Genomic DNA, 24327 nt, shown 5'->3' with positions numbered 1-24327 from the left:
ATGTAGAGAAGGTGAAAACAACATTTTCTGCTTTGATTGCTGGTGATTGATGTGTTGATTGTGGGTGGGTGTTTTTTGCGATGGTGGTGTGTGTATAATATTGGTTGCTGACAAAGTATGGTGGTGTTGGGGTTTGGCCTCTCATGTTTTATTTATTCTAGTAAATTACAGTAGTAGCAGGCCTCTGGAGCTGGGGTGAACACTCAGGGTTAGCACAATCTTTCTTCCTAATTCTACGATTTACGGCTACAATTATTGACTGAATTCATGGTCGATCCATCTATCAACTAGTTTTTTGATTAATCAATTAATCATCAGTCTATAAAAAGCCAAAAATAGCGTGATGTAATGTCTTAAATTGCTTGTCTTGTCCAACCAACAGGGCCAAAAACCCGAAGATATTCAATTACCAATAATATAAAATGGAGAAAAGCACATATCTGGGTGGCCTTGCTCAAGGGCACTGGTTAAAAAATGAGATGGCGGTTGTACTGGGCAGTGTCCAGGTGTAAATGTGTCCTGAAAAAGACAGCATTGCTCTCAGTGAAGCAGAGACCAGTGAATGTTTGCCAGTTACTGAAATGATCAATGCATTATTGTACATTGTTGTCACTCAATTTTCTGTCAATTGACTAAATGATTAATCATTTCAGCACTAGTCACATGCACACTTTCCATGTATGGATCCAAAGGCCTATTAAAGCCAATACTTGTGTGTGTTTGTGTGTCTTAGAGCCAACTCCATCTATCTAATCAGTCACAATGTGGGCAGAATTGAGATAACGATAACACTTATAAATAGAGGGTATAACTGTAACTGTAACTATAACGATCCATGCTTAGATACTATTATCCAAAATAACAAATCAACATCACATGTTAATGTCAGGTGCAAATGGGGTCTTAATGTTTCATATTTTCACATCTATATGTCCATCCATGACCTTTAATGTTACTCTGCTTTTTGATTTGAATTATGAATTCCCCCCTTCAACTTTTGCCCATTTCGGTACCTCTAATGTGAACGGCAAAGTGCCTAGCTGGTGAAAATATATCTGTATGCCATTTAAGAGGGAGGGGCTCAGCACTCAGTTGAACTCCCTATGGTCTGCCTGGGTTCTCCCATCAATTCCTCCTCTTTTTCACTCTTATTCCACTCTTATTTATGTTTTTATTCCACTCTTATTTATGTTTTTATTTATTTCCCTGTATATCTCTAATCGTAGCCTCTCCCTACCAGTCATTTCCCCATTTTCCCATTTTACTACTCTCTTTCCTATCCTGCTCTCTTTCTCTGCCCTCCCTCTTTGCCTTCAGAGTATTCCCAGCGCTGCTCCGCTCTCTCCTCTTCTCTCTGTTTCCCCTCTCATCCAGTATGAATTGCTCTCTTAATTCTGTCAGGGTAAGGTTCTTTCTCACCCTCCCTCAACTCCACATGTCCATCTTAGCACCTCTCCTCCTCATCTCCATTCAGCCTGAAGCTGCCTCTCCTCTCCGGGGAGACAGTGAGAGGGAGAGAGTTTGGGGAGCCGGGGCCATTGGTGGACCCTGCATGCTTGGGACACAGCTGTAAAGTGCAGAGCTGTCTCTCGTCTTTCTTTTTCTGCACATCTGGTGCGTGGGGGGGACTGGGCCATGTTGTGCTGTGTTGTTTTGTCCTTGGCGCAGCATGGTTGCCGGATTTTGGCCTGGCTACACTGGAGTAGGTTTGGATTTGAGATGCGGATCGGCCCACTGGTGTACCCACACGGATGAGCCGGGCTCCTTTGGTGTAGTAGGCGATGGTTATTAAGCTGATAGAGTAATTATTAGCTGCAGTATTAGCGTGGGCCCAGTGCATTTTTTTGGCTGTTTCCCTTTGTAGTGTTCTTCAATGGCTGGTTCGGCAGTAGCAGGTGGAGTGTCGCACTCCTTGCATTATGTAACTCCACCCCGATTTAGATCTTACTTCAAATAAATGAAAATCAAGCTGCTGGTTGGCTCCTTTCCCCGCGGATATAAATAGCATTTTCAAATCTTATCTAGAAACAGTGTTGTAGAGGGGAGAGGCTTTGAAATGCAGCCCGACGATTAGGATCCCATTGTTCCGCTCCACACCCCCTCCATTCTCCCGGCTGCTTACAGTAAGCCTGAGGATCTGTGTGTATGTGAGTGTGTAGCCCTGCACATGTGTATGCATTCATCTGCATCACAGTGTGATTGAGATAGTGGCTAATGGTAAGATAGCATGTGCGTGGTGTCGTGGGTTTGAGAGTTTGTGAGTAATTGTGTGTGTGTGTGTGTGTGTGTGTGTGTGTGTGTGTGTGTGTGTGTGTGTGTGTGTGTGTGTGTGTGTGTGTGTGTGTGTGTGTGCATGCGTGCGTGCGTGCATGTTGCTGCTGGGTGTGTCTTTGATGATGGATGCTGTGCTTCTGCTGCTTACCCCACTGCTCCTCTCAGAATTAACAAGGTTGCTAAGATACAGTGGTCTTATATTAGATTAGGTTATCTGATGTTATTGCTGTTACTATATTTTACCCAGCACCATGAAGCCTTTATTAATTTGGAAATTTACCCTGCCATGGAATGAAGATGCTGGTTTTGTGCACCACTGCTCCTTTCCTCTCCTCTTCTGGCTAGGAGGGGGTTGTAGTACTGAAAGCCCCCTAGTCAGATGTCTACCCCACCCCATTACAATCTGGAGGCGGGTCCATACCTCTATTCATCATTAAGCCCATTTAATCTGCGGCCTGGGGCCCAGTGTTTCCATTTGACACAGAACAAGCCAGTAAAATAGGAGACAGGAGGCAGTGATATCACTTTGGTTGATGCTTATTGGTGTGCAGAGGTGTTGTCCCTCCCACCAGCAGATGTCAGCCCAATCCAGTGTTTGACCTCCATAGTAGCTTCTCCAGGGCTGGAGGGCCATTGGCACTGCTGTTAGCGGATAAAGAACAGGAAACAATAGATATGCCAAGTGGGCTGTGATGAAGAAGGCGATGCGCTGCTGTCCCTCCACTGGTGGATTTGCACATTTTCCTGCACATGTATAGATGTATTCATAAATTTTTTGGACAACATGAATTGAGCAATTTAGTCAGGATGATCTACATTTTAACTGGCAAAGCATGTTTAAACATAATATAGTTGTATCCAAAACACCCAAGACAGCTAGATTTCTGTATCTTTTAAAAGCAGCAGGGTATATTGCCATAATGATGGATAAGCACTGTGATAATTGGGCTGGAAACAGACTTTGGCACAAGCAACTTTATGCACTCTGTCTTGTGCTGTGATTTGTAGTGCATGTTGTGTAAAATTGCTGATCCATGACTAGGTGACCAAGGCTGTGTGTAGGTGTGTTAAAAAAAAAAGTATGTGAGACTGTTTGTTGTGTGACATTTGTCTGAATATGTGAAGAAATGCATACACACGCACACAGTGCATGAAGACATGCTATAAGGGAAAACCCCATTAGTGTGGGATCCCAGGGAGATAATGAGTGCTGACTGCTTTATGTCCTGGAAATGATTGAGTAGAACTTTAATGTGGAACGTTTATGAATCCTCTCTGCTTCTGGCTAACAGGCCAGGAACAGACTGACAGCACAAAGCCTGCTAGCTAGCTAAGCTACTGTATTACAAATAGACTGCACCTAGATTAGGCTATCTGTATCAGAAAACGACACCTAGCCTGCATGCTAACTGCACTCACTAACTACATTTTACTGTGTCCCAGTTGCTATATGTTACTGGGAAGTGACTAAATTAAGTATGCTCAAAAAAGTCAGTATGCATGTCGCTTAAAAAGTGTGCTGTTAATATCCCATAATGCAATGTAGAGAGGATGAGCCACTAACAGCAGTAGATGGTGGTCAAACAGCTCCTGGATGATCTTTGAAAACAAAAAATAATAATAATATTCTGCATTCTCTTTAGGTTTGATTGGCAGGGTCATCCCAAAGTCGCTTTAATTTATGTCTGTTTGCACCATAGACTGTATATATTAAAGCGCCCATATTATGCTCTATTTCAGGTTCATAACTGTATTTTAAGGTTGTACCAGAATAGGTTTACATGGTTTAATTTTCAAAAAACACCATATTGTTGTTGTACTGCACAGCTCTCTCTCACTGCTGCAGATCCTCTTTTCACCTGGTTTCTGTTTTAGCTACAGAATGAGACCTCTTTTCATCTTCTTCTTCTGTACTATCTTTGATTGCACTCGCACATGCTCAGTAGCTCAGATGTAGAGCATGTCAGCTAGCTAACTCTAGAGACAGTAAAAGAAAGCCTGTTTCTCCAACTTTGGTCAGTTACAAGGCAGGATTAGCTGGGAGACTTCTAAATGAGGGCGCACATGTAAGTAGTTCTTTTGTAGATTATGGTGAACTTGTGTGTGTTGTAGCAGTGCTTTGCTATTGAGAACGACGTAGCATGCTAGCGTTAGCCGGCTAGCGCTAGCATTAGCCGGCTAACGCTAACGCTACGAGCTAACGGTTGTGGTTAGCCAGCTCATTTCGGACTGTGACGTCACAGTCCGAGGCCGATTTTGAACAGCTCACTAGGAGACTGAAAGCAGGACACATTCAGAAACCGTATCTCACTCAAAACAGCATGGATGGATTTTTTTCAAAGTTTGTAGTGGAAGCACCAGAGACACAAAAGAACACCCCAAATCCCAGAAAAAGTTTTTTTTTCATAATATGGGCACTTTAACAGTCTATGGTTTGCACACATATTGCATCACTTCCTTTTCTACAAAATGGTAAAGAACATGTTTTTCTTTAGTAACCTGGCTACCTTTAGGCTAGCAAGAAACTTGCTAACAAAGCTATCTGAATCACAAAATATCACATAACTAGTACGTTTTTTTAGCTTACTAACAGTAGACGCACCATCTGTTGCTACCCTCTATCACCTTTCCTCATGTTTGGTTAAAATGTAGCAGGAACAAGAAGTTATTTTTTACGATAGTTTTGCTTTAGCCTAATTATTTCCTGTAATTACAAACCTTACTTCAGCACTGAAAAGCAAATGCGACCCAACATTCAAAAATAAGCGTAGTTTTGAAATGAAATAAACAAACAGACATCAACCTGTTTCACACAAAGGGATAGCCTGCTAGCTAAATTAGCTAGCTTGTAGTCTAGTTACTTTAATTACTGGAGCTTTACTGTACCAAATGAAGTGGATAAATTTCATTCTGACGTTGATTTCCCACCTTTTGACAACAACATAATTTGTGCTTGGAAATTACATGAGGGCACACATACATTTTTTCAGTGGTGGAAGTCAGATTGTTTACCTAAAATACTCCACTACTAAGTACAAGTCCTGCATTTAAAACCTTACAGCAAAATGTACTTAAAGTTTTAAAAGTAAAAGTACACGTTTTGGGATTAATATACTGGTGCAATGCATTAATGTGTTGATGTTGCATTTTAAGGTTGTGCTTAACTCTTTAATATACTGTTGGGTAGTCAAATCTACAGCAATGCATAAATAATTCCATAAACTCAGAAGAAAGAGTTGTTTTCAGTTTTGTGATTATGCATTTCCACAGCTAATCCAAACAGGGTTGTTTTATTGTTTTTTTAGCTTAAAAAGTAGCAGCATTTTTATAACACTTTATCCTTCAGTTTTTAGAGAAATTCAAAATCACGGAGATACGTGTCTTTAACTGGACAGGAAAGTTATGAAAAATTGTAAAATTTAAAAGTAAATAAAGCTTCCAGACAAATGTAGTGGTGTAGAAAATACAATTACATTTACCGGTACATAGGTACTGTATTTCACTAAATGTACTTAGTTACTTTATTTTATTTTGTCTGAACTTATCATCTCTGTAAAAGGACAGTGAATGGACACTAGGATTAATTATTTGAATTAAAACAGCACTTGGTTATTGGTTTGTGCAAACAGCATTGGTTTTACGCTGAAGAGCCAGAACAGGGAAGCCGCGCTTCAAAATACTTTTGCTGTAAAACTTTTTTCTTTTCCTATTAATCTTTTCTTCCCCTTTAATTCCTTCTGTGTTTTTCCATTCATGTTCACTCTATATTGACATTTTTTCCTCTCTGATCAGTTCTTTGTGGTGTCTTGATGTCTTCCCCAGCGTCCCGAGCTCTCTTGCTCTGATATGGCTTAGTGATTAACCCTTTAGGAGCATGCACGATGGTTCAGTGTGCACGTCTAGATCCCATGTGTGAGTGGTGTTGCCCTGCGTAATGCTTCTGAGGCACAGGCCTCCTGCTCTCCTCCCACTGCTATAGCCTGGGGACTTCCAGGCTTCTGCACTCACACACTCACAGGTGGAGGCAAATATGAGATGATAGGAGTCGATACAGGCATATGCACCAGAAAATAGATATCAAATTGAAAAAGTAATAGTAGTAATGACAGAGATGCCAAATATGCCCATATGAATAAATACAGTGTGTCTTAAGACATCAAAATACTCTCAAGCACATAAAGTCAGAAAATCCCATTTTCTTTCTTAACTATTGCAGTTATTTTTCACATTTTTCTTTTTTTGACTTTCGTTATTGTAATTTTATAGCAAAACCCTTTGTAGCATTGTTTTTGAAAAGTACAAGATTAGGCCTATTATTATTCTGTATGTGTTCTTCCTTGACCTTGGAAACAATAGATTCAACAAAAATATCCACTTACTGACTTTTTCCGTAGCTTTCAACCACATCTAATTATTACTATTTAGCACACACAATTAAAACCTGATAAATAAAGGCAAACAAATCATACATAATAACAAAAAATAAACTCCCCGGAAACTAAATGAGGCAAATTGAAGAGAAGGTGTGCAGTAGAGGGCTGCATTGGGATTGGGTCCCGCCGGGTCCTGCGGGACCCAACGCAAATCTCGCAGGAGCGGGCGGTTTTAACTTTGCTGCGGGCAGGAGCGGGCGGCTAAAAAAAACACTGCAGGATCGGGATGTAGCCTGGTACCCCCCACGCCAGCAGACACCATAGATATACATATATATATACTGAGTATATACTGTATAGCCTATCTATGAGCAGACACCAGCGTGTCTGAGCCTCCCAGGACGGGGGAGCTCCAAGGCTCCGTCCACCGTCCGCCCGCTCTCTCATCCTCTGCTCCTTCCACCCCCTCTCACAGCAGCAAACACCTGTCTTCTTTGCCTGCATCTTCTCCCTATTAACCCATAAAATGACGTGTTTTCTCATGCGGGAAGGGAGAAGACACAAAATCAGTGGGAGCAGGAGCAGACGGGAGTGTAACACACACGTTGCGGGTGCGGGCAGTAATGGTCAGAAATTCGCCGGGAGCGGGTGGGAGCGAGATGAAGAAAACAGTCCCGCGCAGGGCTCTAGTGTGCAAGAGCAGTCTTTGGTTGCACTCAATATCAAGAATGTCAGATATGAAAATAGAATGCACCGGCCTGAATCAAAATTGCATTGCCTAGATATGAGCTTCTACTTGTCTTTAAATGTTTGACCCCAGAATAGCAGGATGACACTGATGTCTGTCTGGCCTTACAGTAGCTGACTGTAGCTGGTTGTCCAGCCATGTAGAATCATTGACCTTTAGCTTGCTATTTTGTATCTACCACCAGGAATAGCACCTTCTGGGGTGGGACGCGGTCACTGCATTGCAGCTTCATTTTCGACGTGACCAAGCACTAGAGTGGCGGCTTAGGGATCAGGTTTGACTCTAAACTAGTCGGAGGGCTGTTGTGATAATTAAATCCCTGATGTGATGCAGTGCACAGCGATGTTTTGGGAGAAGTTACGCTGCAGATTTACCTGGAGAAAGGTGCATGGGCGGAGCTCGCGAGATGGGAAGGAGCAAGCGTCATAAATTCTTGCGCACCTTTTTCCCCTCCCCTCTCATATTCTTCCTCCATCCTCCCTCCCTCTTCCCCCAGCTCTTCCCCTGTCTTCAGCTCTTGCACAGGATCACATTAATATTCCTTTGAAGCCTGTTTCAACTGCAGCCAGATCTCCCTCTCTTCCACTCTAACTCGTGTCCCTTTTTTGTTTCCTCCCTTTTCTCCCTCTTACTTTCTGAGTCTTTTCTCTGCTATTGTTTTGTAGAAAGGATCGCTTTCCCACCATTTCTACTAACCGATGCAGCAGGGAGGGGCAGATCTATTACCTTTACTCAGGAGTTCCCCTTGTTGCATACAGAACATACACACACACACACACACACACACACACACACACACACACACACACACACACACACACACAAGTATATAGAGGGTGGTGGGTACCGATGCCTTTGACAGAGCGTGTTGATTGGTTCAGAATGGTTGCTGCCTCTTGTAGGAGAGTGGAACGGCTATTTTTAGATCAAGGGGTAGCTGGGAGAGAAAGACTGAGGAGGGCTGTGTGTGTGTGTGTGTGTGTGTGTGTGTGTGTGTGTAATACTGCAGTCTTGAAGGAAGTTCCCTCTTCACACACATATACACACATGCACTAATGCAGCAGTGCCCCTTCTAAAGCCAGGGTGGTGTGTATTCCATGTGCTTGCTCCCCTTTTTCTCTCCTCCCTCCATTTTTTATTGCTACATCTCAACCCCGCAGTCTTTCTGTCTCTCTTGTTTCCCCCTCTCTTTCTCTCTTTCTGAGCTCGCTCGGTGTGCAAATGTCAGCACTCTTCCATTTATTTGCCAGAGCCCAGAGCAACGTCCTGCGCCCTCTGTTTACCTCTGTCTTCACAGCGCTGCCCCATCGCCACTGCTTTTCTCTTCATCACCCTTCCACCCCTCTTCCCCTCTTTAAAAAATCCTTCCATCCTATATCCTTTCCATTTTCCTCACCACCATCCCTCACTCTCATCCCTCCATCCTCCAGCTCTGTTGCATTCCTTTCCTTCACATCCCCCCTTTGCCATCCCACTTCCATTTTTTACACCATTCTTGCTTCACCCATCCACTCACCCTATCCCTCCGCCCCTCCTCTCGTTCATGGATCATGGCACTTCATTGGAGTAACATGACATTTCCAGTCTTGTCTAAAACTAGCACATCAAGTTTTTTGGATTAAATCCACTGCACCACAACCACCACCAACAACAATGTAAACCCTCCGGTGCTTCGTTTTGCATCTATTTTAAGACACAAGCATGTCCGTAAACGTTTGGCCCCGTCAGATCACAAAACACCTTGTCCCTCTCTTCATCCTTCTCGTCTGTCTCTTTCTGTCTCCTCTAATTTTATTTTTTTCCCATTTTCCTCTCCCCATGTCTTTGTCTTTCTCCCTGTCTAGCTCTATCCGTCACTTTATCCCTCTGTGATCAACATTGATGACTCATGTGGCTCGCACCTGCTCTGCAGTTGAGGGGCTGCCGTGATTTTATAAGGAGAGGTTGGAGACGAAGGTGTGGCTTCATATAGGCTCAGTGTGATCAAAAAGTGTGCAGGGTGAAGGTGATGTCAGTGTTCGTGTGTTATTACATTAGAAACTGACAAGTGGGGCTGCAACAAATAAGAGCATCCTATCCTCCCTAGTTTAGATGAGTTCTATATGTCCATGATACAGTTTATTTTTTTCACAAATGTGAAATGTGGATCAGAATGTAAGAATGAATACAGAAATGTTTCCTAAACAGCACAGAACTATTCAAGGTGTGCTTGGATTGTATCACCTTGGATGTTGACAACTAGTTTTTATCATCTGATCAAAGATCATTTTGGTGTGTTTCGTCATTTTTATCATCTGATAATCACTTCGGTTTCCCACACTGAGTACACAAGGGGCCAACCATGACACAGTTAAGAAAATTAGAAAATAGTAATTCATGATACCTTTTCGCTTGTAATTGCTCACATTTATGAGAAAAAAAATAACGATAGCAATTTGTGCTAAAGCCCTTCATGCATTTCATTTTAGATTGCTTATCAATTTGTGTGCTAATTTCATTTTCTTTTGTCTCTCTCTGTCTATCTAGTGAGTGACAGCTGTTTTCGGAACCTTGCAGAGGACCGCAGTGGCGTCAACCTCAAAGATCTCATCCATGATCCCTCCCTGTGAGTATTGGCCTTTTTTTAATGACAATTCAACTTACAGAAATGACAAAAGAAAACACCAGGCGTTACTTTTATGTACACAATCGTTTATTCCAGAGTTAAGTCGATCAATTAACCTTAAATCCACGACGCTGAGAAATATGCACAGGCTTTCAGTGTGTGTGCGCACTTGCGTGTGCAAGCCATCTTCTTTTTGTGCAGCTAAGAAACTAAAAATATCTCTTCAAGACAACATTGCGGGGCTCGGTGTCGCCCTATGGAGAGAAATTCCCAGCATGCATGGCAACAACAAAAGAGCTGCAGCACTCTGTTTAAGGATGACTCTCAGTAGCTGTAAGAAGAAAGAAGCTAAAGGAGGTGAAATCAACATTTGTTTCCACTAACAGGGATGTGAACCGTGACAAAAGAGCACTAAGAATGCCCAGGAAAACAATAATCTCCATCACAATTGACCTTTTAAGTGTATGTCCAAACAAACTAAAATCCTGAAGAAAATCTCATTGTGCTAAATGCATTAAAACATTGTTTTTGCACCTTTGCGGGAGCTTTAAAAGATGTTGGGTTCTCGCTATGCTCATTTGGCTTATTTCTAGTCTAAACAACTCAGGTGGTGGTTATGGGGTTTTCTCATTGCTCCAGTCATAAGAAATGACAAGTGACCAAATAAATTCTTTAACTAAAACAAAGCAAACTGTCTACAAGTGTGAAAGTAATAAAAAGGACAAGCTATTCATAAAATCCACTGATTACCTTGTAAAAACAAGCATCCCCTATAAGAGATAAAATGTGGCCAAAAGTATGTGGACATTGCATCTTTATGTGATTGCTTAACATCTAAAACTATAGACATTAATAGCCTGCTATAATGGACTCCACTCCTCTAGAAAGATTTTGGAACCTGGCTGCAGGGATTTGCTCCCATTCAGCCACAAGAGCATTCGTGAGGTTAGGTACTGATGTTGGGTGATAAGGAACTGGTTCACAGTTCCAGTTGATCCTAAAGGTGGGATTCAATACGGTTGAGGTCAGAGCTCTGTGCAGGCTAGTTAGGTTCTTCCAAAACGGAAAACTACTTCTTAATGGACCTGGCTTTATACACAGGAGCATTGTCATGTACAAACAGGAAAGTAAAAGGATCCTCCCCAAATTGTTGCCACAAAGTTGAAAGCAAAATATTGTCTAAAATTTGATTAATTTTATCTTAAGCATTATTACCTCAAAAGGAACTATGGATCCGAGCCCAAACCACAAATGTACACCTGTGTCCACATACTTTTGGCCATATAATATCAACTGAATATTTCAACCATAGCAGCCCACAGCAGAAAAGAAAGGATGCTATGTTTTATATCATGATGATTTTGTCACTAAGATTTATCAGAGGAGCTCGAGTGATAACTGTCTTTTATGTCAATGCACATCACACGTTGCCTTTCGAAATGACGCTTCAGCCTGTGACTCGAACACTACAAACTGTGACCCCCAACATGCAGCCTCTGACACGCTTCTCTAGACATTCGAGTCATTCTGCCTACAGCCATAGATTTGCTGAAGCTCCCCTGCTCCTCTGTCACAATATCACCCCAGTCAATATCACTGTGTGTCACCAGTTCCCCCGCTGTGGGACCCTGGACTGATCCACGCTTGTCATGTCCTTTACGGTATGTTTATTTTGAGGCTGATGTGTAATGTATGTGTCAAGTCTGTGTGAGAAGGCTTGTGCAGTTATGTCATGTGCGTCACGCTAGACAGAGTGCCAGTGATTAGGGATCCATTGCATGCTTATTTGTACAGTATGCACACTGGGGAACATTTGGAGTTGTTCTGTATTATGTTTTTTTTTTTCTTTTCTTTTTTGAAAATCTGTCCGTGCACACATGAACACGCTTCAATCCATGTCTGTGTGGCTTTTGTTTTACACAGTTATGTATTCTATAAGGTCATGTTTGAAAAATCTACTCCTCAGGTTGTCCAGTAAAAGCTGTAAGAACCATAAGAGACCAGCATTGATTTTAAGTAGTTTGCCAAGCTTGTGATAACATTATTATGGCACTTTTTTGCACACATCTAGTTGTGCTTGTGTATGCTTTATGTTTTTTGTGTATTGCAGTTTGCTTTATTTGCACTGGTATTTGACACTACTTATGTGCAAAATTGCATGTATTATGACATAGTGCTAGATTACATTTTTACCAACAGAATAATGTTTTTTAATGCAAGTATCTGCAAAGTGTCAGGATATCCGTACATTTCAAGAAACATCGGTTGACAACATCTTACATTTTTTACCCACAATACTGGTTTATTGCAACTAAAGCATGATAAACAGATTTAAAGGCACACTATGCAAGATTTGTACCTTCATGTAACAGCATTGAATTAATTTCGATGGTAAACGAACTCGTAGCAGGGCGAATCATCCCGATAGCAAAGCAGGGGGGGACGCCGGCAATGCAGGTTCGTGAGGTGGCGCCCCGCCAAAAACTCGCAAGAATCACGAATTGCTTTACTACTATCGGTTCTGTGAACATCCGCTACACCCACCAGAACCTTTTGGACATCGGTGACCAGCACCAGATATCTATTTCGAGTGTCTTTCATTATACGCACAACATCCCAGATGACATAGTGAGACCGCCGGGCTCTCCATGGATTGTTGTCGGGTCCAGGAGGCGGCGCAGACGGAGGAGGGAGAGGAAGAGCGGGGCCACTGGTCTGGTGTTATGCTAAGGCTAGCATAGCACACAAGCCATCTCTACCGAGCCTGTATCTCTCCAATGCCAGATCCCTGGTGCATAAAACGGACGACTTGGAATTACAACTCGCTGGAAATCGCTATGTTCTTGACTGCTGTGTTTTGATTATCACTGAAACCTGGCTTCACCCGGGGATACCCGATGCTAGCATGCAGCTAGCAGGCCACACTCTGCTCCGCTGGGACAGGACTGAGGACTCCAGTAAGAGCAGAGGAGGGGTCTCTGTATGTACGTGCTTGAGAACTGGTGTAATAACGGGACAATTATAGATAAACACTGTTCCCCTGACCTCGGGTACATGTCTGTTAGATGGCGGCCTTTTTTTCTACCGAGACAGCTAACAGTTGAGATCGTCACAGCTGTGTATATTCCACCCAACGCCAATGTAAACACAGCACTCTCTCTCTCCTGCTGAACACCATAAATGAATAGCAGCGGGCCCACCCCGACAGTGTTCCCATAATCGCAGGAGACTTTAATAAGGCCAACTTGAAGACTGTACTCCCGACATTTTATCAACATGTCAAGTAAACTTGCTTGCATTCTATGTTGTATGTTGTGCTTGCTTGTTGTATGTCAGTTTTTACGAAGTTGTTGATTCATCCATTGTTGATAATAAGACCAGTCCTACAGAGGGGGAGGGGATCAGGCCGTGAGTGCAGAGACGCCTCTGCGTGAGTGGTATTTACGACAGTAACATTAAATACAACTACTCCACAGCGACTCTAAGCTGTTTGACAAAAAAACGGAAACTGCATAGTATGCCTTTAATGTTTGTGTAGGCAACTCAAAGCACTTGATCTTGGTTAAGTATTGAAAAAGTCTGAAAACACGAGAAATGATGAGTTTACTTTTTCAATGTTTTTTTGTGATTAGCCCCTAACTCAACTTTAACCCAATGGTGTCAAAGACCTGAACTTCTAGCTGTACACCTACTGTACCACTCACCCCGAGCACCAGCCTATGAAAGCTCTAGTTGTGATGACTAATCTCCACCCTCATTTTTATTTACAAGTTTCAAATCGACACAAGATACATAAGGTGGATTTATATAATTTAATATTTGGATACAAGTCATGGCAAGGTTTTGGATTCCATGTTAATGTCCCCACTATACTTAGTTATAGAGAACTCTTGATTTATCCAATGGCTAAAATCAACTTATTGTCAATTTTACACTTTTCTTTTCTCTCTCTCATGGGAAGTGAATAGACTTCCAGTGATGGCTGGTGGTTTTGCTAACACTGGATGCAGGGTTAAGGACTCTAGAAGGCACTCTGGATGACAGTGTTGTATACCAGTTAACTGAGAGGGTTGCTCTCGGATTAAACAGGATGCTGTTAAACATTTAAATTGGACATTCAGACAGGCAGTCAGCATTAGCGTCCCTGTCTGCTCTGCTGTGTTGCGGTGATGGTAGCTGATGCAGATGGGCTTTGGCTGACCCCCTCTGGCCTGAAATCCTCCATGCCATGTTAATCCACGCCACACTACAAGTCAGCAGCTCCATCAGGTTGACCAGCCGGAACGCTGTGCCCTCAATGTGCCACCGCTGCTGTGACAGAGATACATAGACAGAGAGAGAGAGAGAGTGGGGGAAGGAAGGAAGGAAGGAAGGGAGGGAGGGAGTATGGGGCCACAACAGGACATATAACATAAACTATAATCACAGGCACACAAACTCACACACACACACATTGGCACGTGCAATCAATCAGTCTGCCCAGTTTGGCCTTCAGGAGCATCCAGAGGTGTGTCAGGTAGAGAAAAAAATGATATGTGGCAAAACAAATGATACCCAGACTCAAGGACACACAGATGAGGCAGGGGTGGATTTGTGTCTATTAGTTTGTTGTATGCATCTTTACCTTTCCAGTGTGAGTGAGTTCTTTTGTTTAAATTGATATATTGTGGCGTGTCATGTGTGTGTCTCTGGGTGTTTATGTTTACTTGGTGAAGGCTGAGCAAGCCTCGCCCCCCCCCGGGTTGTTGAGCCAACTCTGCGTCTCTGCCTTCCAGCGACTTGTGTTGTAACAACCTTTGTCAATTTTACAAATTGTCACAGCTAAGAATAGCTAGGAGTCAATCAGATGGGTGCCAGTGGGCTCAATTTTACAGTCAGGACAGTCAGCGGAGGAACACACACAGACACACACACACACACACACTCATAAACCTATACTGCCAGAGATCCAGCACCAATAAGCATCTTAATAACACATTTTTACTTGGATTGACTTTCTTATCGCAGACATATTTTGTGATTACTATGTGACTCAGTTGTGTGACAGTAAAGTCTCAATTTCTATGGCTCTACCAGAAGACCTAAGCAAAGGTGTCGTTTACATTGCAAGCAATTGAACCACACATTTGAGCAGTGCTTGCTTTGCCACTGATGTTAAATTTGTTGTTTAAATATATAAAGTCCATTTGATATGTGGTGTAGCCGGCACGGTTTAGAAAAAGAAATGGGAGAGGGACTGTCAGCAATGGCAGATCTGAACCAGGATGACATTTATTCTGTAAATAAATAGAACGCTTGTGGGGTGGAGTGGTCTGCAGAATACTCAAGTGTGTATGTGTTTGTTTCTGAGGCGGTGTGCGTGTTTAGTGGCTGTGAGTGGAATCATGAGAGTGGAACCCCTCGCTGAGCACTCAGAGCTCTCATCACGGTAGGGGTTTGAAGAGGTGGGCTAGTCCGCTCCTCCTCCTCCATCCTTCCCTCCATCCTTTCCTCTATTAGCTAACATGTTGAGAGGTGACCCCTTGAGAGCTTTCCTACATATGGACAAACCAACAACCCAGCTGTAATGGGCTCGACTCCATGCCACTACTGGTAGTGTGTGTGTGTGTGTGTGTGTGTGTGTGTGTGTGTGTGTGTGTGTGTGTGTGTGTGTGTGTGTGTGTGTGTGTGTGTGTGTGTGTGTGTGTGTGTGTGTGTGTGTGTGTGTGTGTGTGTGTGTCAAAAGAAAGAGAGAGTGGGATTGAGTGCCCTGTACAAAGAGTTTGTATTATTAATGAAATCACCCTGGCAGATGGGTCTTATCTTGGAAGTGTCCCACTACCACCGAGATTTGCAGCTGGCTCATATGCACCCACGTACACACATACTTTTCCTCTCTCTTGTTAAGTATGCCCCTGACAGTCTATCCCTCCTTTTTCTCACTCTTTTCACTCTGTGCCTCTCTCTCTCGTCCCGTCTTTCTCTCGTTATCCTCCTCTCTGTGCTCGTCTTTTATTCATAGAAAGATTTGGCTGAGGCATCCAGGCTTTCAGGCCAAAACTATTGCCATGCCCCCCCCCCCATCTCTTCCCCCTTTTCATTCCTTCCTCCGCCTGAATCAGGATTTGTCCACACCTCAAGCAAAAAAGCCTTTATTCCAGGCTGACTACCTCTGGCCTGCAGTTTGAGGAAGAGCTTTATATGTCGTAACTCCCTGCAGTAGAAATAGACATAGATGGGTGTTAGAGATTAAAATGTTGCACGCCCTTTCCCCTCTAATAGGCTTCCCTCAATTCAGAGCACACCCACCCAAATACAGCCAAGCACTCTATCTGCAAAGAAGCCAGTCATGCTGAAACACACATTTATGCACATACTCATTATGTAAAAATACCCATTCACATCTATACATGGATACATGCAAATATGCACGCATGTGCACACACTTGCACAAATATACACACGTGTGGATACAGTATGCATGTACGTTCAGATGACAACGTGCAACAAAGGTCCCCCGGGTGCAATTGAACCAGGGACGTTGCACTAAGCCAACTTGGTTGTAGTTATTTCTGTAAATCAACTGCAACAGCTTGTGTCAATTTCATCAATTTTTCTGTCGCTATTTTTTTTTTTACGGATGTAGCTATGTATCTAGTTAGCTGTGAAGTAAAATCACAATTCCATTCTTATTCCGCCTACAAAGCTCTGATAGGTTGTTTGTTTTCCCGGGGAAACATCTTTCATCAGTGGTCACAACATCAGGCTTATTTGAATTGCTGAACAAATTGAGATTACTAGTGACAGTTGACTAGTACAGTATACAAGCATTCACATACAGTATACTGTACATATTGTTGTGCATGCATGCAAACACAAACATTATATTCACACAATTATACATATTTTAGATTCTACACAAACACAATTTATTAGGTACACCTACCAAAAAGTACAACAGTCAGCTCAGCGCTGGCTCCCCCCCCCGCCCCCCCCCACTCGCTTTGTATAAAACAGTGGTTGGCGTATTTTCTGGACATAGTTATGCTTGAGCTCTCTACTGCAAGGATTAACAATGCCAAATCATCGACTATAGACCTGTGGAAAGGTGCAGCAGCACAAATATCAGACCTAATGACCTCAGCATCACAAGAATTAGAGGAGGGCGACTACTGTTTTTGTTGTTTAAATGGAAAATAAATAAAAAATTGATCTTAAAAAAAAACAGTCAGGGAGGTGTTGATTTAGTCATAGTGGAGCGTTTTTCTGTCAGAACTGTATCTATGATGCTAAACACGTGTTTCTATTGTTTTGTTACCTTTTTTTGAAAAACTTTTCTTCTCCCCCCCACAAAAAAACAAAAAAAAAAAAAAAAAAAAACAAAAAAAAAAATAAAAAATAATTTAAAAAAAAAACAAAAAAAAAAAAAAAAAAAAAAAAAAAAAAAAAAAAAAAAAAAAAAAAAAAAAAAAAAAAAAAAAAAAAAAAAAAACCATAAATAAGAATACCATGCATACAATACATACAGAAATATACACACGTTCATGCCCACTTGTAGTGTGTACCGCAAAACTCCACATATATAAATACTGCAGCTCTTATACACTGTATAACAAACATGTCTGCATACATAGATACATTTTTGTGTTTGTTGACATGGACATGCACACATGAATACACATATCATACCTCAAAGATATTTCCTGAACATGCAACACACTCAAAAATGTCCAGGCAACAACATATTGCTGTCTTCGCACAGAAATGGCATCCCCGATAGTGAAACAAAAAAAAAACACAAACATCACCGGCACACACAAACTCTCACACACTCACGATGAACAACACAGCAACTAGAGGCTTCAGGCAGGAGGGGTTGCCTAGGAAACGGTGGGAAGGAACCCTAGTTATTTGTGTTGAGCATATTTTCATTTGGGCTGAAACAGAGAGGCATAAAAACCCCAGGAGAGGGAGAGAGGTGATTTGTCCTGACAGCTCCTTTACTCTCCCGAGGTGTAACACAGACACACACACACAAACACATAAACGGACGAATGCACATGCATGAACACAATCACACACACACACACACATACAGAGATGCCAAAATCCCCCCTCCCTCCCAAGCACATCAAGAGAAGTAAACCATCACAGGAATGTCAGCAGGGGTGTGTGTGTGTGTGTGTGTGTGTTGTGTGTGTGTGTAAGTTAGTGGATGCTCCGAATAGCCCTGCATGTGCAGTGTTTCATGAGAAAGTACTTTTTAAAATAATACTTTCTGACTTTTCTGCCTCTTTTGTCAGAACCAGACAGCTTCCCTCATCTCCATGCATGCTCGCTGCAGTATTTTGGTGTTGTCTTGCTTAGCATGTCTCTCTTGCTGCTCCATTGCACAGTTTGAAAACCGAGCAGAGTCGATGAATATGGTGAATGGTGTTTCCACGGTGAAGCATTTCTTCTTTCTTTCTTTTTTAACTCAGTGTGTGAAGAGTGAGAGTTTCCATGTGGATAAAATCATCATAGAGGCAGAAAAAATAGTGGATGCTTAAATGTTGAGTTCATGGGTATTTGTCTAAAGAGAGGGTATCATGTTGTCTAAGTGGCTGACGCGGAGGGGAAACATGATGCAGTAGTATCCCAAATATAGCACTTCTTTAAAAAAAAAAAAAGGGTTACATAAGGGGGTGTCTGTGCAGAGCCTTCACCTTGAGCCTGGGGTTGTTCTTTTTGGAGTGTCATATCTGGTCTGGCCACAGGAGGTCGCCATGGCTCGGTGTTTAGCAGCAGCAGCAGCAGCAGCAGCTCTGTCCTTGTCAGAGCTCCCTCTTCAGTGGGCCGTCCTGTGGAAAATCCTTTCAGCAAGGGATGTTCAAGGGCATTCTCTCTCTCTCTCTTCCTTACTTGCTGTTAAATCTCAATATCTCACTCTGTTTCCTGTCTCTTGCTCAACTGTCTTTATTTCTATCATACTTTTTCTGCATCTTCTTCGTCTCTGTCATCTGTTCTTTTTTCTGTCCATCAGTGTTTTCACAGGCCTGCATTGTCTTAAATGACAGATGTAGGGTTGTTTCCTGTGAGACCAGGAACTGAAGAACAGGCATTTTTTCAGTCAGACAAACGCCACATTTACAAGCTTTTGGGTGCTTGTCTGTGTCTTTTGTTGAGGGGTATTTTCTGCTTTATTACTTTGAGAACTATAGAGGTGAGCCCACAATATCCCAGGTCTCTTACCTGCTAACCCACTTGGATACTCCACTTGTGGCAGCAGGACGGTGCATATAAACCAGAGAGAGACTTTCCTTTTACTGGTCATCCTGAGTTTTAGCTCTGCACTACTGCAGGGTTGTTAAAGAAAACACTGACGGAAGGTCCACAGTTCCTTAGTTGACCTTTTGACCTCCCTGTAGAAAGGTAGCCAAAAGAGGATTTTTTTGTATTACAGGGATCAATGAAGTATCTTGTCTGGAATGTAATACTTTAAAAGTGTATCTGTAAATGAATGGCTTTTTTCCTTTCTCAGATTGGGGGGTATGATCACGGCCTACAAGATAGTGCCAGATGAGATAGATGAAATCAAGGTATGTAATCTATCTATCTGTGTATACTGTATCTTTCTGTCTGTCTTTCTTCCTTTTTTATCTGTAATGAGGATTTTTGTAATTATAATTAATCGTGTCTTTGTGTATGTGTGTGTGAGCAGGAGACTCTGGTGGATTGGTGTGATGAAAAGGAACTTAACCTTATCCTAACCACCGGAGGCACCGGCTTCGCCCCGAGAGACGTTACACCAGAGGTAGGTTTGTTTTTTGTTGTTGGAGATATATAGACATACAGAGTAGCGCCGTTCATTGTTTGTTGAATACATTATGACACATTCTAGTGTTGGAACTGGTTCAAAAGAGTGACAGCGAACAATGTCCTAAGTCACGTTTTATTTTTTGCAGTATTTCATAAGGATGCAAACTGTGATAATGAAGTTTGAGAGTAAAATAAAGCCAGACACATGTTATATAAGAATCAACAAGGACAGCTTGGGGTGAAATATGCACGCTGTTTTGGTAAGAGGTCAAGCGGAGGGAAGTAATATTATACAACTACAATAGAAGTATGATGGCTAGTATGTGTCTTAGAGGGAAAGGCTGTTGAAAGGTAGATCTCTCTCGTTGCTGCCTGTGCTTCATTCAGAGAACCTCAGCCTGTTTTTGCTGATTACACACGTGTTGCAGCACTGATTACCACACAGTGTAATAAGCCCCATGGTCACATGGGAAATAAAGAGGCAGAAGTTAGATCCTTATTGATTCACTTTTATGAAAAAGATATGGGTAGCACATGTAACAAGCCATTAAGAGATAATGGGTGGCAGGTGTGATGGAATAATAAATAAACTACGAGAGAGGTCAACACACACTCAGATTTCCTATTTCTTTATTATATTGACACGTTTCCAAATTGTTCACAAATTAACTTTTTACACTACTTAGAATCAGATGAACTACATATTTCAACCTCAGATCATAAAGGTTGTGTACACTGTTCTATCTTAACCAAAATGATTGTGGGGAGTTTTAGGTAGTAAAACAATCACCCCATGTTTTGTACTATATTTGAATTAATATTTTTAAGTTAGATGCCATATTTACTTACTTTTTATTTTTATTTTAGAAACGACAACACGCATTAATTAACATTTCTGTAAATGTGCCAGTGTTAGCCAGCCAGCTAATTTTCAACTGTAGTCCTTTGGCCAGATGTTTTTAGACCACTAGGTCAGTAACAGGGGAAACTCTAGGGTACATTAACGTGACCTTTTTTATTTTATTTTTTAGATTTATTTATTTGATTAGGACAATGCACATTAATCAACATTTCTGTAAATGCACCAGAGTTAGCCAGTTGCCTAATTTTCAACTGTAGTCCTAGTTGCATGCATGTCTTTATGGTGGGAAGAAACCGGAGCACCCGGAGGAATTAAGGATTTTAAAGTTACATGAAACAAATACATTGTCATTGCAGGCTTCTCAAACTGGAGTAATGTAGTTGTGGTCACATCTAGTTTCACATAACTTTGGATTAGGAATTTTTTGGATTTACACAGCTATACTATTCTGGTACATGTACTCAGCCAATCTCTCTCTCTCTCTCTTTCTCTCTCTGTCTCTCTCTCTCACACACACATACACACACACACACACACACACACACACATACACACACACACACACACACACACACACACACACACACACACACACACACATGCAAGCAAGCAATTTGGCAGGGGATGAGCTGTGGTTCTCAGCAGTATCATTGGTCCTCATCAATCATGGTAGACAGCAACCTTCCTGGAAGTGGAAAGACACGTACACACTGTAGTCACTGATAATACCTGCTATCTGATTCAACCCTGTGTGCTGGAGACAACAATAGCTCTCTGTCTGTCCCTGTGAGTTTGGAGGCCGTACAAGACGCATATAACTGTATTCTGTTTTAGCTGAAAGCAGGACAGAAGTAACAGATTACGTGTCATGTCTTTACTCTAATCAAAGAGCTCTTTGTATACTCTCTGGAATATAAATGTTACTTTACAGTTTTTTTCGATTGCTAAACGACAGTGGTCACAACTGAAGCCACTTGTGCAAAACTCTAACTACACTCTGCATTACCAACAGTCACCTGAGCTAAACAGTTCACATCACCTGCAAAACTCATTCACAGCAACACAACTCTTCACACACGTCTCAGAACAGACTCAGTGCAGCCAAACACTATGAACAATCCTCACTGAGATAACACACACTGTCACTCAGAACACACTGAGAGTAAAAACACTAGCATCAAACACCAATACAGAAACTACAAACTTTCTCATCTTTACAGTTTGAGCAATTTGAGTGACTTCACAGTACTCAATAGTTTCTTTAAAGAAAAGATATAGATTTTATAATTATACCAATTTTACGTAAGGTAAACAAGAAAGAATGAAAATCAACAATTTGCTTCAATATAGTATTTTGTCTCTGGTAATTTATGGAATTACTAGAAAAAAAAAACTAAAGGTGCATAACAGTAACAAAGAATAGTGTGACTAATCCTGCCTCTCTCCAGCATCATGCGGCAAGTTTTCTTCATCACATTGGATGTCTGCATAATCTCCAAATACAAATGAATGTGGTGTTTCCATTGCTTTCACCTCCATTACTTTCTGAAAAACAGTAAGTCGCAGTTTTACTATAGTAAAGGAAGTGTTTTTTTTATAGCTGTGTATATAACCTCAGACATCTTACCTGGACATGTTGGTATCTTTGCTCTTTTACCTGATTCTCTCAAACGGTACAGTGTATAATTGTTTCATTCTTATTTGTTGTTTGTATACAAAAAAAGGCTTTCTGAGCATTCTCTGTATAAATACCGTATGTATATATGTGTATGTTCACTAACAAGTCTAAAACAAGACACCTGCTTAGGCTTTCAGTTAAGATTGCAATCAGCAGTGTTTGATAGGCACCAGACTGAAATCTATTCTGTTTTGAATGTGTGGTTAAGAGTTTTGACAGCAGTGTGTTAGCATTTGAACAAAGTGTTTTACAGTTTTTTTCGATTGCTAAACGACAGTGGGCACAACTGGAGTCACATGTGCAAAACTCAAACTACAGTCTCCACAGCAGCAGTTCATGTGGACCAAACTCTAGTTCATTTTTCATTGCTTGAACACAGTTTTCAAAACTCTACACACTTATCCCATGACTTTAACCACAACGTGCACAACACTGTAGATTTACAGCACTTTGTTCAAATGCTAACACACTGCTGTCAAAACTGTGAACCACACATTCAAAACAGAATAGATTTCAGTCTGGTGCCTATCAAACACTGCTGATTGCAATTTTAGCTGAAAGCCTAAGCAAGTGTCTTATTTTAGACTAGTTAGTGAACATATACGGTATTTATACAGAGAAAGCTCAGAAAGTCTTTTTTTGTATACAAACACCAAATAAGAATGAAACAATTCTACACTGTACTGTTTGAGAGAAACAGGTAAAAGAGCAAAGATACCAATATGTCCAGGTAAGATGTCTGAGGTTATGTACACAGCTATAAAAAAAAGTGAAAAACACAATATCTTTACAATAGTAAAACTGCGTTCTTACTGTTTTTCAGAAAGTAATGGAGGTGAAAGCAATAGAAACACCACATTCATTTGTATTTAGAGATGATGCAGACATCCAATGTGATGAAGAAAACCTGCCACATGATGCTGGAGAGAGGCAGGATTAGTCACACTATTCGTTGGTACTGTTATGTACCTTTAGTTTTTTTTTTTCTTTTTTTTCCAGTAATTCCATAAATTACTAGAGACAAAATACTTTATTGAAGAAAACTGCTGATTTTCATTCCTTCTTCTTTACCTTATGTAAAAATTGGTATGTTATACAATCTATATTTTTTCCTTAAATAAACTGTTGAGTAGTGTCAAGTCACTCAAATTGTTCAAACTGTAAAGATGAGAAAGTTTGTAATTTCTGTATTGGTGTTTGATGCTAGTGTTTTTACCCTCAGTGTGTTCTGAGTGACGGTGTGTGTTATCTCAGTGAGGCTTGTGCATACTGTTTGAGACGTGTGTTAAGAGTTGTGTTGCTTTGAATGAGTTTTACAGGTGATGTGAACTGTTTAGCTCAGGTGACTGTAGGTAGTGCAGACTGTAGTTTGAGTTTTGCACATGTGACTCCAGTTGTGCCCACTGTCGTTTAGCAATCGAAAAAAACTGTAAATGCACAGTGTTGTGCACATTGTGGTTAAAGGGATAAGTGTGTAGAGTTTTGAAAACTGTGTTCAAGCAATGAAAAACGAACTAGAGTTTGGTCCACATGAACTGCTGCTGTGCAGACTGTAGTTAGTTTTGCACATGTAGCTCCAGTTGTGCCCACTGTTATTTAGCAATCAAAAAAAATTTAACTTCATGTGCCTTATTTGTCTATTACAGTAAGTACAACATGTTGCTGTATTTGACATTGCATCCATTACTGTAACAAACCAACTGTCTGAAAGTCCTTATCTATCCTGTGTCCTCCCTATCTACATTACCAATCAAGATTGATTTCATCTTTGAAATCAGTATATCTTCTTCTTAGTCACTCCGTGCAATTTAACAATTTAATTTTAAGTGCGTCTGCAGTAATAACGTCCATTCCTACCACACCTCTAAATTTCTCTCAAAATTGTAGGAGATCATGCTGGTTATCTTCATCTTAAGACTCCACCATACGGCCATATATTTTTTTCTGTACATGTGCAGCTGATATTTTGGTGTTAAGTAGCAAAGTTTCATACAGATTCTACTCTGCCAT

At 41.3% G+C, this 24327-nt stretch overlaps 1 protein-coding gene across 16 annotated transcripts in view; it reads left to right on the top strand.

The window, feature by feature from the left end:
• Positions 1–24327, top strand: part of gphnb (gephyrin b) — a 94718-nt gene that overhangs the window by 17176 nt on the left and 53215 nt on the right. For 11 of the 16 annotated variants that reach the window (XM_039781622.1, XM_039781625.1, XM_039781620.1 and 8 more), the window contains exons 2-5: positions 9922–10000; positions 11611–11661; positions 19500–19557; positions 19680–19772. In XM_039781622.1, the coding sequence (XP_039637556.1) occupies positions 9922–10000; positions 11611–11661; positions 19500–19557; positions 19680–19772 (281 nt within the window). Of the gene's footprint in view, positions 1–4322; positions 4341–9921; positions 10001–11610; positions 11662–19499; positions 19558–19679; positions 19773–24327 lie in introns of those variants that run through there. The other 5 variants (XM_039781632.1, XM_039781623.1, XM_039781633.1 and 2 more) reach the window with 2 other exon arrangements.

Source organism: Perca fluviatilis, chromosome 18 (genome assembly GCF_010015445.1).
Source record: "Perca fluviatilis chromosome 18, GENO_Pfluv_1.0, whole genome shotgun sequence".
Taxonomy (NCBI): domain Eukaryota; kingdom Metazoa; phylum Chordata; class Actinopteri; order Perciformes; family Percidae; genus Perca; species Perca fluviatilis.
This window is presented reverse-complemented; position numbering and strand designations above follow the sequence as displayed.